This window comes from Eucalyptus grandis, chromosome 3 (genome assembly GCF_016545825.1).
Source record: "Eucalyptus grandis isolate ANBG69807.140 chromosome 3, ASM1654582v1, whole genome shotgun sequence".
NCBI classification, from domain to species: domain Eukaryota; kingdom Viridiplantae; phylum Streptophyta; class Magnoliopsida; order Myrtales; family Myrtaceae; genus Eucalyptus; species Eucalyptus grandis.
Window position 1 is genome coordinate 39142726 of NC_052614.1, and position 15217 is coordinate 39157942.

The following is a 15217-nucleotide window of genomic DNA, read 5'->3' on the forward strand; positions in this document are numbered from 1 at the left end:
AAGTACATAAATTGAAAAATCCCTCTATACCAACATAGTAGCAAACGTGCACTAGAAATCATAAATCTTTGCATAGAATGCATATGAGTCCTAATTACTTGATGACCCAATTGAGTCATCATCCTTTGCAAAGAGTAAAATCAGGTCATTTTCCATGGAGAATGTAGAGACTTGCTCAAATAGCACTTGAAGGCTATGCGGTAACCTTTAATTTCATTTCTTAATATAGGTTTAGACTTTATGACATGATGACCACCCACATAATGGTTTTAGCATGAAAATTCCTCCATTTGGACCTGAATATTCAACCCAACCAGGAAATTTACGCATCCTTTTCTTCCGTGAATTAAGCTTACTATGCTGGAGTGCTTGTCAAATTTCATAATTCCATGAAAAGAATACATATTTAGTCAAATCTAACTCAATGACCACAAGTACTAGATTGAAAGTTATGCTGGCCAAGTTGACAAGGACATCAACCCATAACTTCGTTAAAGCACCAAAGGAAACAAGTGCTTTGAGGAAAATAAGAGACAAATATCATAAATATGGCATAACTGATGTCATGGCAGAACAAATGCGGTGCTTCAATTACTTCCCATGATGAATGTTAATTGCCTTGTGCCACACATATCGAATAAGACATCGTTTTCCAAAATAACGAGCATGGCTCCCAATTAAAGTCATCGGTGGGGCAATAGTAAGCTTTCATTTCCAAACTCTTGTATATTTTGCATGGACATATAGCTTCACATGCAAAACAAGAAATATTACTAGTATGTCCAACACAATCCCCATGTACCATCACATTAGGTTTTTGACTGGGCGATAAATTTCAGGATTAACACTTTTGCATAAATTGGTCTAGATGATTAAGGTTCAACCATAGTCAATGACTTTATATCACTCTATTTGGCAAAAAGAAAAAGGGTAAAAAGTTGCTCTCCAAAGAAAGTAAAAAAAGGAAAAAGAAAAGATGGTTAGTGGCTTTCTTCTTGCCCAATTCTTACTCATACAATATTTAAAAAGAAAGAAGAACTTGAAAAATAGACTTGTGTTATTTTGGCAAAAAAATTCAGCTAAATGACGATATAAGCCTCAAAATTTCCTTTAATGATTTATAGTTCAATCGCAATGACCTATATTCAAATTAAACATGAACTTATTTGGTAAAATCATCCCACTTCCTCTCTTTCGAGCCAATTTGTATAGAGAAAATCCCCCTACACCAACATAACAACCAAAGTGCACCAGAAATCATAAATCTTTGCACAGAATACAATTGAGTCCTAATTACTTTATGACCCAATCAAGTCATCAACCTTTACAAAGAGTAAAATCAAGTCTTTTCTATGGAGAATGTCAAAACTTGCCCAAATAGCACTCAAAGCCTCTGTGGCAACCTTTAATTTTACTTCTTAATATAGGGTTAAACTTTATGAGTCGATAATACCCCCAAAATGGTTTTAGCGGGCAAGTTCCTCCATTTGGACCTAAATATTCAACGCAACCCAACCAGGAAATTTACGCATCCTTGTCTTCCGTGTTTTAAACTTACCATGCTGAAGTGCCCGCATAATTCCATGAAAATAATGCATATTCAGTCAAAATCTAACTCAGCAACCACAAGTTCTAGTGGATCGAAAGTTTCGCTGGCTAAGTTGACAAGGACATCGACCCATAATCTCATCCAAGCACCAAACGAGACAGGTGCTTCAAGGAAAATAAAAAATAAATATGGTACATAGTCTCCAAAATCTTACATTATTTCTATTCATTACTAACAAGCAATGCACTCTAGAATCATTGATCCATATTGTGATTAACGATATACTTTAGATCAACCAATAATGTGCACGTCTCAATACACACATCAATGTCGTGGATAAAATTGAGAATGTGATTCATTATCGGACGATGGTACATGCTCCATTGCATCACATCCACACAACAATCAAAGATGAACAAAGATGCACACAAATTCTAGAACATACACCAAACTAATTGGAAGACCATCTAAAATTGTCAAAATGCTAATGCGTCAAACGATGTACTCATTCATTACTTTTGGGCATTGAAATGTCAGGTTTAAGGAGAAAAATATAATTGACTTTGCCTCCTAGCTAAGCCTCTTGCATCCCTATATGCATAGTAGGAAATTTGCTACTATGGAGAGCCTTTTACACTTAGGTGTTGCAACCTTTCTCTATGCTGAGCAGGAATGATAGATCCTCTTACAAGGCAATGCTTGCGTTTAATCCGGGCTCTCCCAAGCCCATTCAACTGCAACTTGAGTTCTTGATTGAACTTGCAAGTAAACTTACCCTAAAGCCGCCACCAATATTTTATGGATCAATTAGAAATCCAACTAAGGTATAGCAGTCTACCTTTCTTTTGCAAACCAGAGATTAATGAATATAATGAAGGCCAAGCCTGCGGTTCCTCTCATTTGCAATGACACTAGAGATGATCAACTTCCTTCAAAGGCAACTTCTCGCAGTCCCCCTCATCCTTGCCCCTCCATTGAATGAGCAAATCTGCTTGCCTCTTGTTAGTTGCAAGACTCTAGATTTTTCGCCCTCGCCCCTCCATTGAATGAGCAAATCTGCTTGCCTCTTGTTAGTTGCAAGACTCTAGATTTTTCGCTCGATTCTCTCGAGAAACATTTTCATCAATCAAAGGACGCTTGAGTAGATTTCGGAGAAATGGGGGTCTGACAGAATTATCAATTAAAGTGCTTATGGAAATTAGAATCAATCACATATAGAGGATGATGATGCAGGTACTATGGTATAATAATTGGTAACCGAGGAAGCCATAGTTATCAAAATATTAATGCATCGCAAAATGTCCAGATTCATTAGTATTAGGCATTGAAATGTCAGGTTTAAGGAGAAAAAGAAAATTGACATTGCCTACCAGCTAAGCTTCCAAACCAGGACAAAAACCCTTACTTTCTATAAATTATTGTGGTCTTATTCTTCGTCAAGCTCTCACTCGAAATCATATCAAATGGAGAATGCGGAGGATTTTTACTATGGTTCAAAAGAAAGTAGTGACGTTTTCCACAAATTTTAATAGTAGAGATTTCAATGTCATTGTCCTTATCCTTTTTGGACATGAAGCCTAAAATCGTTGTTGAAGAGGGAACACATACACGCACAAAACTCACGTAATTTTCTCCATCAAACATCAACTTTATCAAATTGGTGTCCATGAGGCATTTCATTTAAATTAATTAATGAAAGGATGACAATAAACATATCAAATACATTAGGATCTAATTAGACCAAATGAAAGTTGTGGCACAATGTTTCACATTAATTAAAAGTGATTTAATTGAATCGATTAAAAATTCAAATACGACAAAAACGCATGGATAAAAGTTTATAGACTACTAGTATCATTATCTCTTCCAACATTAGAAACTTCCAATCACTTCCCACGGGAAGGTTACGTCATTCATCACAAAACCTTTTCACATTCATGCCTTGGAGCATTAGTCAAAGGTCCATTTATATCCCCGTAGAGTTGAAAATAAGTGTGTACATGTAAACATAATTGTCGCGACCAATTTTTCGTCGGGTGTGAACCACCTAGGGTTTGGCTAATGGATTGTTAAGCCTAAACTTAACTCGGGCTCTCCCAAGCCCATACCCAATTCGCGACTTAGGTTCAAGTTCTTAACATGCAAATTGATTTTATTTAGGAGTCGCCACTAATCTATTTTTGGTGGGTCGATTAGAAACCCAAGTAAAGTAATGGGAGAATTACTTTACTCCTACGAACCAGAGACTAAGGGTACGGGGACTTGGTTACACTAGATTTCTGTAATGCCCTTTCGGTACCATTCTTTTTATTTTCAAAAATGTTTGGCAATTGAATTGATTTTAAATAAACTTCCTAACATGTGAGGTGATCATGCATGTGCGCATACCACCAATTTAACACTCAAGAAAGCAAATTAATAAATGATGCAGGACTTACCTCAAAGCAACGAAAGCATACGCAATGTTAATTTAGAATTCACATCAGCAGTCCTAAATATGATTTCTAATTAACACGCAATTTTTGTCTTGTTTTCACTTAATTAATGAAAATCATGCAATATGCAATGCATGCCACTAATTTAACATGAAATGATACGACATGTCAACATGACTTAGCTATATGACCTAAGCAATATGACATAACTAAACATGTAGTCTATCCTAAGCATGAGATGATTTATTCTAAATAATCTTTTTTGTATTTTCTATGAGATTCGAAATTTAAGAAATGCAACATTTAAATATGCAATCTAAATTAATCTAATGACCTAATTCTAATGACGGGCAATTTCTAATTAAATGCACCTAACAAAAATCACTAAATGACGTGCATTGTATGAAACTAATTCTATATGACGTGCACATGATTTTTATTTTCCTAATAAGCATGCAATCTATTTAGGAGAAATTATCTAAACCAATAATATGCAATCTTAGTATGCAATGACGTGCAAAGAATGCCCTAATTCTACATGACATATGCATATGACATTTTTTATTAAAAAATGCAATCTATCCTAGAAATTGCAACTAATTTATCCTAAGACAAATTTTATGAAATTTCAAATGATCTAGCTAAATTAAGATTCTATCTAATTTAAACTAGGGATTAAGTCATATTAAATCTAATTTAAACTAAGACATTATCTAAATCTAAAATGCCATTTATCTTAAAAAAGATGATCTAAATTTAAAATGAAGCATGCAATTCTAATCTAATATGCACAATGATTTTTTATGGTTTTTTTTTTAATTAATTTCGAAATTAAAGTTTTCACATAATTAACATGCAATTCAAATAAAAAACTAACAACCTAAATGATTGCACTTTCTTTTTGGATTTTTTTATTTAAAAATTCATAATAAGATTGCAATCCTAAATATGCAAGATGACAACAAACCTAATCCTAATTAAGATTTTTTGATTTTTATTTTTACGAAAATAAGATTTGACTCAACCAACTTGACGATAGCAAATCAAATAAAAGATAAGATTGATATCCAAAAATTGGCGAACCATATCTCGCGCATGAGATCGGGTAGACCAATTTTAATTTTAAATCGCGAATCAAATCTCGGGCTTGAGATTGGATTGTCAATTTTATAAGGGATTGCGAGTCGGATTTCGGGCGCGAAAGTCGGACTATCAATCCCTTGCTTGAGGGGGCACTTTCATGTTGGAACATATTTAGGAATAATCCTACTAAAGGAAAAGATAAACAAGTGAGAATAACATTAAAAAAATAAAATGAAGTAAATAAGAAAGAAAACTACCTAATTGATTTCCCTTCTTTTTTTTTTTTTTCTTTTCAAGCTTTCTGTCCGTGCGGCAGGGGAATCGCCGGCAAAGGGGGGGCTCCGGCGAGGCAACAAGTGGGCGTCTGGCACGGGCTTTGTTGTCGGGCACCGAGGAGGCGCGAGCAACAGCGATGTGGGCTCTGGCGGCGTCGGGTCACGGCAGGAACAGCGGCACGGCGGCAGCCGAGCGTCGGCGAAGAGGCGAGCAAAGGGCGCTAGAACTCCTGGTGCTGCAGATCGGCGAGATTGGGACAACGATGGTGTCGCGAAACTGCGGGAGTAGGCAGGTCGTCCGTCGCGGGTCAGGCGTTGCAGGGTGCGGGGTTGGTGCTCGGACCACGGGCGGAGACGGTGGGTCGTCGGCAACGGCAGAGACGGAGGGACGATGGCCGACGGTAGCGACGGCGGGCTTCGTGTAGTGAGGGAGGCTCGCTAGCGCCGGTCACGATCGGGAGCAGGGAACGCCGAGTCTTGGGTCGCGAGCGATCTCAAGCACGGGCGTCGAGGAGCGGACGGAGCGGCGAGACCGGCGGCGCAACGGTGGCGGCGGCGAACGGAACAGCGAGGTGGCGAGGTGCGGATCGATTACCGGCGGCAAGCAGAGGAGGACGTCGGGCTTCGCGGAGCGGAACAGAGGGTGAGCAGCGAGATTGGGGAGATGATGAACAGTAGGGGTCAAATCACCTTACTTTTCTCCTCCCTCTCTCTCTCACGTTCGACTTTTCCTTTTCTGCAGTTTTCCTTTCGCAGAAGCTAAACCTTTTTTTCTGAATTTTTTTCAAAGAAGCCCCCTTTTTGGTCATCGTACACGGTTGCTTTTATAGGGGGTAGGGGATAAGTTTTAGATTTCCCCTTCAAATCTACATCCGCAATATATTTTAACCAACTAATCACTATTGATAAAAATTCGATATTACGATAAATATTTTCTTGAAATCCAAATCTCGCAAAAGATAAATCACAATATTTTTTCACACATGTGCTCTTATCCAAAATATTCATATCCCGGAAAAATTTCAAAATATTATATTCCCATGAGATAATTTTTAATTATTAAAAGAAACGCGGGCTTGGGCCAACCTGCTCGCTTCGTTGGCCTGATCCATCTAAATTCGAATTCATCCGCCACCGGTCCAATAGATAAAAATGCAAATAACAAACTAAATGCAAATATAAATCTATATGCTATGCAATTAATAAAAATTAACCCCTAATTTCCTATGTAATAAATAAATAAACTAAATCGTCAAAATTTAGGTGTCAACAATAATGAACGGGCTACTAAATTAAACGTGATTGAGGGGTTCTCCAACTTCCCCTCGTTCACGGAAGATCTCACTACATGATTATGGTTTGGGTTAATTTGTGGGGTATTGTGAATAGCATCCTTTTAATTATTAAAGAGCCAACGAGTTGGGATTATAATAATAGAACTTTTACGCTAAAAACAAAATTTAAATTTATGAGTATATCTGAAATGTGGATCGTATATTTTGTCAGGTCCTGACATTGAATAGCAACCTACTGTTTTTCCATAGAGACCCCATGTGGGGGGATCATTTGGTAGATCATTTGGTAATTTGTCTTTCTTTACAATTTTTTTATTATATAAATTGAGACAATCATTTGGTTCTTTTTTATATTAAATACTGAGAACAGGTCCTAATTAGCTAACCTTCTACTGAGGCACTCAAAAGATACTCCGTTCGTTATGAAGAAGTTCATCTTCATAGCATTTCTTAATGTTATCTTGGCTTCCTTATCAATGTTTCAGCCCATCTTCTGTTCTAGCAACTTCGCTGATCAAGTGGCTCTTCTCCACTTCAAATCGGCGATTGAAGTTGACCCGACAAACACGATCAAAGGTGGAAATTGGACCACCGAAGCAAATTTTTGTCAATGGATTGGCGTCTTTTGCAGCAACCATAGGCAGAGGGTCACAGCTTTAGACCTCTCGCACATGGGTCTCCAAGGGAGGCTTTCTCCTTATCTAGGCAATCTTTCTTTCCTGGCTTCTCTTGATCTTAGCAACAACAGTTTCTACGGGAGAATTCCAATAGAAATCGGTCATTTACGCCACTTGAAAGAACTCATACTTGAAATAAACCAGTTTGAAGGAAACATTCCTCCTAACTTATCCCAGTGCCAAAATCTCGAAGATATGTCACTCGTAGAAAATAGGCTAAGGGGTGGTATACCGGGAGAATTTGGCGCCTTCCCTAAGTTACAACTACTATATCTTAGCTTCAACCCCTTACGTGGTCAAATTCCAAGCTTCCTAGGCAATATATCCACATTGCAGTTCATTGGTTTGTCCTCAGCCAATCTCACAGGCTCGATTCCTCCGACACTTTTCAATAGATCACTCATCATTGTTGACTTGATGCATAATGATCTCTCAGGGGGTCTTCCCTCCAATCTTTGCTCCTGCTGGCCTAGCATTCAGATGCTTCAACTATTTGATAACCAGTTCAACGGCGTGATACCAGAGACGCTAACCCAATGCAAAGAGCTTCTCATATTGGCGTTGTCATACAATCATTTTCAGGGAAGCTTTCCTCGAGACATTGACAGGTTGCAAAAGCTACAGAAGGTCTTTCTCGATGAAAACAACTTGACTGGCACGATTCCTCGAACCATCGGTAACATGTCAAGCCTGCAAATTTTGTACATATCGTCTAACTATATCGGAGGTGACATTCCGAGTGACATTGGCAAGTTGGTCAATCTGAAATATTTGAAACTTCAGATCAATTTGCTAACAGGCAAAGTGCCTCAAGAAATTTTTAATGTTTCTTCTCTACAAACACTTAGTTTGGCCTCCAATTCCCTCTCTGGAAGCTTTTTCCCGGCTAGCGAACAGTGCCTTCCAAATTTGGAAAAACTCTATTTATATCATAATAGTCTTGGCGGCAACATCCCACAATATATTTCAAATTCTAGAAGCTTTCAACTGTCAAATTAGAGGTCGCATTCCTCAGGAAATGGGTTCCTTGAAGAGATTGACTACACTATGGTTGAATGACAACGATCTAGATGGCAACATCCCATCATCAATCAGAGGACTAGAAAGCTTGCAAAGGCTGTATCTCGATAACAACCATCTCGAAGGACCGATCCCCGATGAGATATGCAACTTGACAAGTTTAGGAAATTTGTTGCTCCAACAAAATAGTTTATCGGGATCGATCTTGAATTGCATTGGAAACTTGAGCAGCCTTCAAGAGTTTACAGTAAGTTGGAATAACTTCACATCAATCGTACCAGTTAGCCTGTGGAGTCTTCAAGGACTCATCTTCCTCGATTTTTCACACAATTCTTTCATTGGAGGGCTACCATTGGAGATAGGGAAAATGAGAGCTATGAACGGCATCGATCTTTCTCGAAATCAACTTACTGGCACCATACCTAGTTCCATCCAGGGGTTAGAGAGCCTTGCTTCTCTCAACTTGTCAGGGAACTCGTTTGAAGGATCAATACCGCCATCGATCGGTGACCTCAAAGGGTTGGAGTTCCTTGATCTCTCCTACAATGAGTTGTCAGGCGCAATACCCAAGTCCATCGAAGAACTCAGATTTCTGCAAAATTTGAACTTGTCCTTTAATAAGTTGTCAGGAGAAATTCCTAATGGCGGATCCTTTGGAAATTTCTCAGCTCTCTCCTTCATTGGGAATGAAGCGCTCTGTGGAAATGCAATATTTGAAGTCCCAACTTGCAAAGTAAATGAAAAGAAATCATCCAGGGACAAGCGGCTATGGTTACTATACGTTATGTTGCCAATTGCATCTGCTATACTTTCGGTTATTGTCATTTGCTTGCTTAGAAAGCATGGAAACACGATTAAAAGAGCTCCAGTTTCGGTGGGCATCCTGCTTGGAATTAACCACCCATTGATAACATATCGGGAGCTTTGCTCAGCTACGAACAATTTCAGCGAAAGCAACTTACTCGGAACAGGAAGCTTTAGCTCTGTATACAAAGGGACTCTGGCCAACAGGACTGACGTTGCGGTCAAAGTACTAAATCTCCAAATTGAAGGCGCCTTGAAAAGTTTTGACGCAGAATGCGAGGTTTTCCGCAAAATCCGGCACCGGAATCTCGTCAAGGTGATTAGCTCTTGCCCGAATGCCGATCTAAGAGCTCTGGTGCTGCAATATGTGCCCAATGGGAGCTTGGAGAAGTGGCTCCACTCCAATAACCGCAACTTGGGTCTCCATCAGCGAGTGAATTTAGTGGTCGACATCGCAACGGCACTCGATTATCTCCACCATCGCCAACCAGAACCCATTGTGCACTGTGATCTGAAGCCTAGCAATGTTCTTCTAAATGAGGTCCTCGTCGCACAAGTCTGCGACTTTGGAATTGCAAAGATTTTGGCTAAGAACAAGCTTGAAACACAAACCCAAACTCTCGGCACGATTGGATACATTGCTCCAGGTATATTTGTCAAAATTTTAGCTAATTTGGGCCTTTGATTGCCAGTATAATGGTACAATATAATAGAGATACATTAACACTCATATGCCTCTCGGTCTTATTTATGCCCCAAAAAGAAAAAAGATCCATCGCTGATGTTCTTTTTTCACAAACTATGACGCTTGCAGAGTACGGTTTGGAAGGAAAAGTCTCGACAAAAGGAGATGTATACAGTTTCGGCATATTGTTGTTGGAAGTGATAACTAGTAAGAAGCCAACCGATGAAATGTTCGATGCGGATATGAGCTTGAGGCAATGGGTAGGTGCAGCGACTCTAGATAGAGTGCTTGACATCATGGATAGCAAACTCATCAGCATGAAACATGAAGATTTGACGCCTCCGGAACTCGAGAGTATAGTTTTATCGATTCTAGAGTTAGGATTAGAATGCTCGAAGGACTTGCCTGAGGAAAGAATGGACATGAAAACTATCATGGTTAAGCTCAACAAGATCAAGTTGTCACTACTTGACAAGAAAATAAGGTAGAGAGCAGTACGTAGAATATGGGCATAGTATCATCTTAGTTTGTACACGGTCATTACGTTTTCACGGCATTCTGTATAGCCATCTGCTATAAAGTTTCTAATCTTCCCAGTTTTCTGAATCGGAGAAAAACAATTAAAATCGCGACAACATTTTCATGCGTTGACACTCGACCCAACGAAATTCTCAACTCATGTCCGACTTCGGAAGGTATAACACCCATCTCAATGTCAGAATTTCGAAATGAATGTTTAGAACTAATTCTTCATTGCGACATTCAGCAGGGCTTCGATATTTTCGGTTTCTGGATTGCCGTACAGACTTTTTAAAATCCCTATTTTTAGTATAATCACCACCTAATCTACAAGACCTCCCACCTTATTGTAAGTCATAAATAAATTGAACACAACCTTAGTGGTATAAAAAATAGGTCTGCACTGGAAAATTTCACTGCCGCTATTTTAAATTACATTATAGTTCAATAATGTCATTTTCGTATCAAACAGTTAAAAAACACAAAACAAAACAAATGAAGAAAATTCATTAGTATGACATAAAAAGGCATAAAAAAAATACTTATCTAGAATAAATCATCTGCTGTCATCTCGACATCTTGAATGAGATCGTAACTGACCCATCGGCCTTCCTCATCGAATTCATTATCAATCACAAAATCATTATTAGTACTACCAACAAATTTATCGCTTAGGCGATATATGGAGTTTCAGATTAAATATTTTAGGCTGGGCATTACTAATTTTGGCCCAAATTTAATTTTTTGTATTGGCTACTTTTGTGATTTAACGTTCAGGAATAAAATTTTAAGATCTTGACGGGCAATCTAAAATGGTTTTTATCTCTAACCCCTTTTCCGTGTGATAGGGATCGTTTAGTAGATTTGGGATCGTATGTCATTGATCGTACAATCTGAACCACAATTTTAACAACCATGTCGTCATATGCTACTAGCAGTAGCACCCGGAATGACGTGCTTTATCAATTGTAGTGCTGTGCCTATATTTTATGTAGCACGGACACTCCGACACGTGTCCGACATGCTCCGACAAATCCGGACATGCTCCGACACGCGGTCAATGAATGTTGAAAAATCCGACACGTGGTCAACTCTCTTCGACATGCTTTCGACACGCGAGCCCAGAATTCCGATATGCGATTCCGACACGCATGGGGTTAATTTTAAAAATTTCTAATACTTGAGGGGTCAAAATATAAATATACAGAAAAAAAAAGTAATGAAAGAAGTAATAAAATTGCTATAAATATACACGCACGGGGTCAATTTTTTTTTTTTCAGTTTTGTTTTTTTAGAATTGTTTTATTTTTTTAAAAGCCTTTTACTATGAAAGAAGTAATAAAAAAATTCTATATACAATAAATAAATAAATTTAAAAATATCATTTCAGCCTTTTTTTTTTTTAAACAATGTTTTTTTCCTCTAAGTTTTGTGTATTATTGTAACAAATTAAAATAATGAATGATATTATTTAATATTTTTCGTGTAAATTAATTCTAGGTTGTTTTTATTATTATTTATTTATGTATTTATATATAAAAATATATTTAATTTATAACGTGTCGGAACGTGTCGAAATTCTCTATTTTTAAGAAATGACGTGTTGGCATGTCATGTCGAGTCGTGTCGTGTGTCGCGTGTCCGTGTCGATGCTACATAGCCTATATTAAGGGTGAATATGTGACCGGTGTATTTAAGAGAAAATTTCAATAAGAACCTGAAGTGAATTTATTTTCTCAAATAAAGACCCAAAGTGAACTTTGTGTCATATAAGGACCCAAAGTGGACCCATTGTTTTAAATAAGGACCCGAAGTGAATTTTATGTCAAATAAGAACCCAAAATGATCAAGTTAATCTCTATTGAGGACCTTAGTTTGCCGGCAGACATTTTTTGGCAATTAAAATAGGGGCAATTTTGTCATAAATTTGTGATTGAAAATAAAAGGAAAAAATCTAAATTAATTAGGTTTATGTTTTCTTCTTTCTTCTCCTACGCTGCTCCTCAACCAAATCGTTGTCCGATCATCATCATGACTAGATTCTCGTCGCTCCTCGCCTTGCTCGACTGGTGGAGAATTTGGGTCTCCGCAGACAAACAAAGAAGCATATGGTTTTCTTCTTGTTTTTGAATTTGTGCCTCAACTGACGGAGAATTTGGGTCTTTGACTTTGCAGAGGATGGGTACAAAGAATGGGAGAACTTCTTCTTTGACTTTGCAGAGGACGGGTACAAGGAACGGAGAGACCGTAGAAAACCCAGGGTTTGTTTGTTTCTGTTTTAAGATTTGTTAATTTTCCCTATTTTTTTTGGACAAATGAGAATTATTAATGTCCAACAAAATCTGCATGTACTATCGCGGAAAGGTTTCCAATAGATAAAGATATTTAGTGAAATCTCTAGTGTTAAGGCATTGAGCGATAAATTTCAAGATTGACTCTTTCCTATGAATTGGTCTGAATGATTGAGGTTCAACCATGGTCAATGACCTTATATCATCGTGTGTGGCAAAAAGAAAAAAAGTAAAAAGTTGTTCTAAAAAAAATCCAAAAGAAAGAAAAGATGGTTAGTGGCTTTCTTCTTACCCAATTCTTACTCTTTTGTATGAATTGGTTTGGATGATTGAGGTTCAACCACGTTCAATGACTTTATATCACTCTATGTGGCAAAAAGAAAAGAAAAAAAGTAAACAGTAGCTCTAAAAATAAACTCCAAAAGAAAGAAAAGATAGTTAGTGGCTTTCTTCTTGCCCAATTCGTACTCTTTCGCATGAATTGGTTCGGATGATTAAGGTTCAACCATGATCAATGACTTTGCATCACTCTATGTCGCAAATAGAAAAAAAAGTAAACAGTAGGTCTAGAAAGAAACTCCAAAAGAAAGAAAAGATGGTTAATGGCTTTCTTCTTGCCCAATTCTTACTCTTTCATATGAATTGGTTTGGATGATTGAGGTTCAACCATTGTCAATGACTTTATATCACCTTATGTGGCAAATAGAAAAAAAAGTAAAAAGTTGCTCTAAAAAGAAACCCCGAAAAAAAGAAAAGATGGTTAGTGGCTTTCTACTTGCCCAATTCTCACTCTTGCAATATTTAAAAGAAAAGAAGAACTTGAAAGGTAGACTAGTGTAGTTTCTCAGAAAAATTCAGCTAAATGACGATATAAGCTGCAAAATCTCCTTCACTAATTTATAATTCAACCGCAAAGACTTACATTCAAGTTAAAAATAATTATTTGGTAAAATCATCCTTCCTCCTCTTTTCCAAGCTAATCTATCTAGAAATCTTAAGGTATTTTAAGTACATAATTTGAAAAATCCCTCTATACCAACATAGTAGCAAAAGCGCACTAGAAATCATAAATCTTTGCATAGAATGCATATGAGTCCTAATTACTTGATAACCCGATTGAGTCGTCATCCTTTGCAAAGAGTAAAATCAGGTCATTTTCCATGGAGAATGTAGAGACTTGCTCAAATAGCACTTGAAGGCTATGCAGCAACCTTTAATTTCACTTCTTAATATAGGTTTAGACTTTATGACTTGATGACCACCCACATAATGGTTTTAGTAGGCAAGTTCCTCCATTTGGACCAAAATATACAACCCAACCAGGAAATTTACGCATCCTTGTCTTCCGTGTTTTTAACTTATTATGCTGGAGTGCCCGCATAATTCCATGAAAATAATACATATTTAGTCAAAATCTAACTCAGCAACCACAAGTTCTAGTGGATTGAAAGTTTCGCTGGCTAAGTTGACAAGGACATCGACCCAAAATCTCATCCAAGCACCAAACGAGACAGGTGCTTCAAGGAAAATAAAAACACAAATATGGTACCTAGTCTCCAAAAGCTTACATTATTTCTATTCATTACTAACGAGCAATGCACTCTAGAATCATTGATCCATATTGTGATTAACGATATACTTTAGATCAATCAATAATGTGCACATCTCAATAGACACGTCAATGTCGTGGATAAAATCGAGAATGCGAACCTAGCTAGGTTAAAAGAAATAAAAGTCTTGATTATTAGACTATTTGGTACATGCTCCATTGCATCACATCCACACAACAATCAAAGATGAACAAAGATGCACACAAATTCTAGAACATACACCGAACTAATTGGAAGACCGTCTAAAATTGTCAAAATACTAATGCGTCACACGATGTACCCATTCATTAGTTTTGGGCATTGAAATGTCAGGTTTAAGGAGAAAATATAATTGACCTTGCCTCCTAGCTAAGCTTCTTGCATCCCTTTATGCATAGTAGGAAATTTGCTACTATGGAGAGCCTTTTACACTTAGGTGTCGCAACCTTTCTTGAGGTGAATTGCTGAGCAGGAACGATAGACCCTCTTACAAGGCAACGCTTGCATTTAACCCGAGCTCTCCCAAGCCCATTCAACAACTTGAGTTCTTGATTGAACTTGCAAGTAAACTTACCCTAGAGACGCCACCAATATTTTATGGATCGATTAGAAGTCCAACTACTACAGATTCATGAATATAATGACGGCCAAGCCTGTGGTTCCTCTCATTTGCAATCACACTAGAGATGATCAACTTCCCTGAAAGGCAACTTCTCGCAGTCCCCCTCATCCTCGCCCCTCCATTGAATGAGCAAATCTGCTTGCCTCTTGTTAGTTGCAAGGCACTGGAATTTTCACTCGATTCTCTCGAGAAACAATTTCATCAATCAATGGACTCTCAAGTAGATTTCAGAGAAATGGGGGTCTGACAGAATTATCAATTAAAGTGCTTATGGATATTAGAATCAATCACATATAGAGGATGATGATGCAGGTACTATGGTATAGTAATTGGTAACCGAGGAAGCCGTAGTTATCAAAATATTAATGCATCG

The 15217-nt window shown here is 37.7% G+C and overlaps 1 protein-coding gene across 1 annotated transcript; it reads left to right on the forward strand.

The window, feature by feature from the left end:
• The first annotated feature begins 5479 nt into the window (after positions 1-5479).
• LOC120291839 (receptor kinase-like protein Xa21) lies at positions 5480-10311 on the forward strand. Its single transcript, XM_039309592.1, has 6 exons — positions 5480-5743; positions 6849-6923; positions 7123-7657; positions 7751-7990; positions 8292-9785; positions 9953-10311. The coding sequence occupies exons 1-6, from the start codon at positions 5480-5482 to the stop codon at positions 10309-10311; spliced, it is 2967 nt and encodes a 988-aa protein (XP_039165526.1).
• Positions 10312-15217: the final 4906 nt, after the last annotated feature.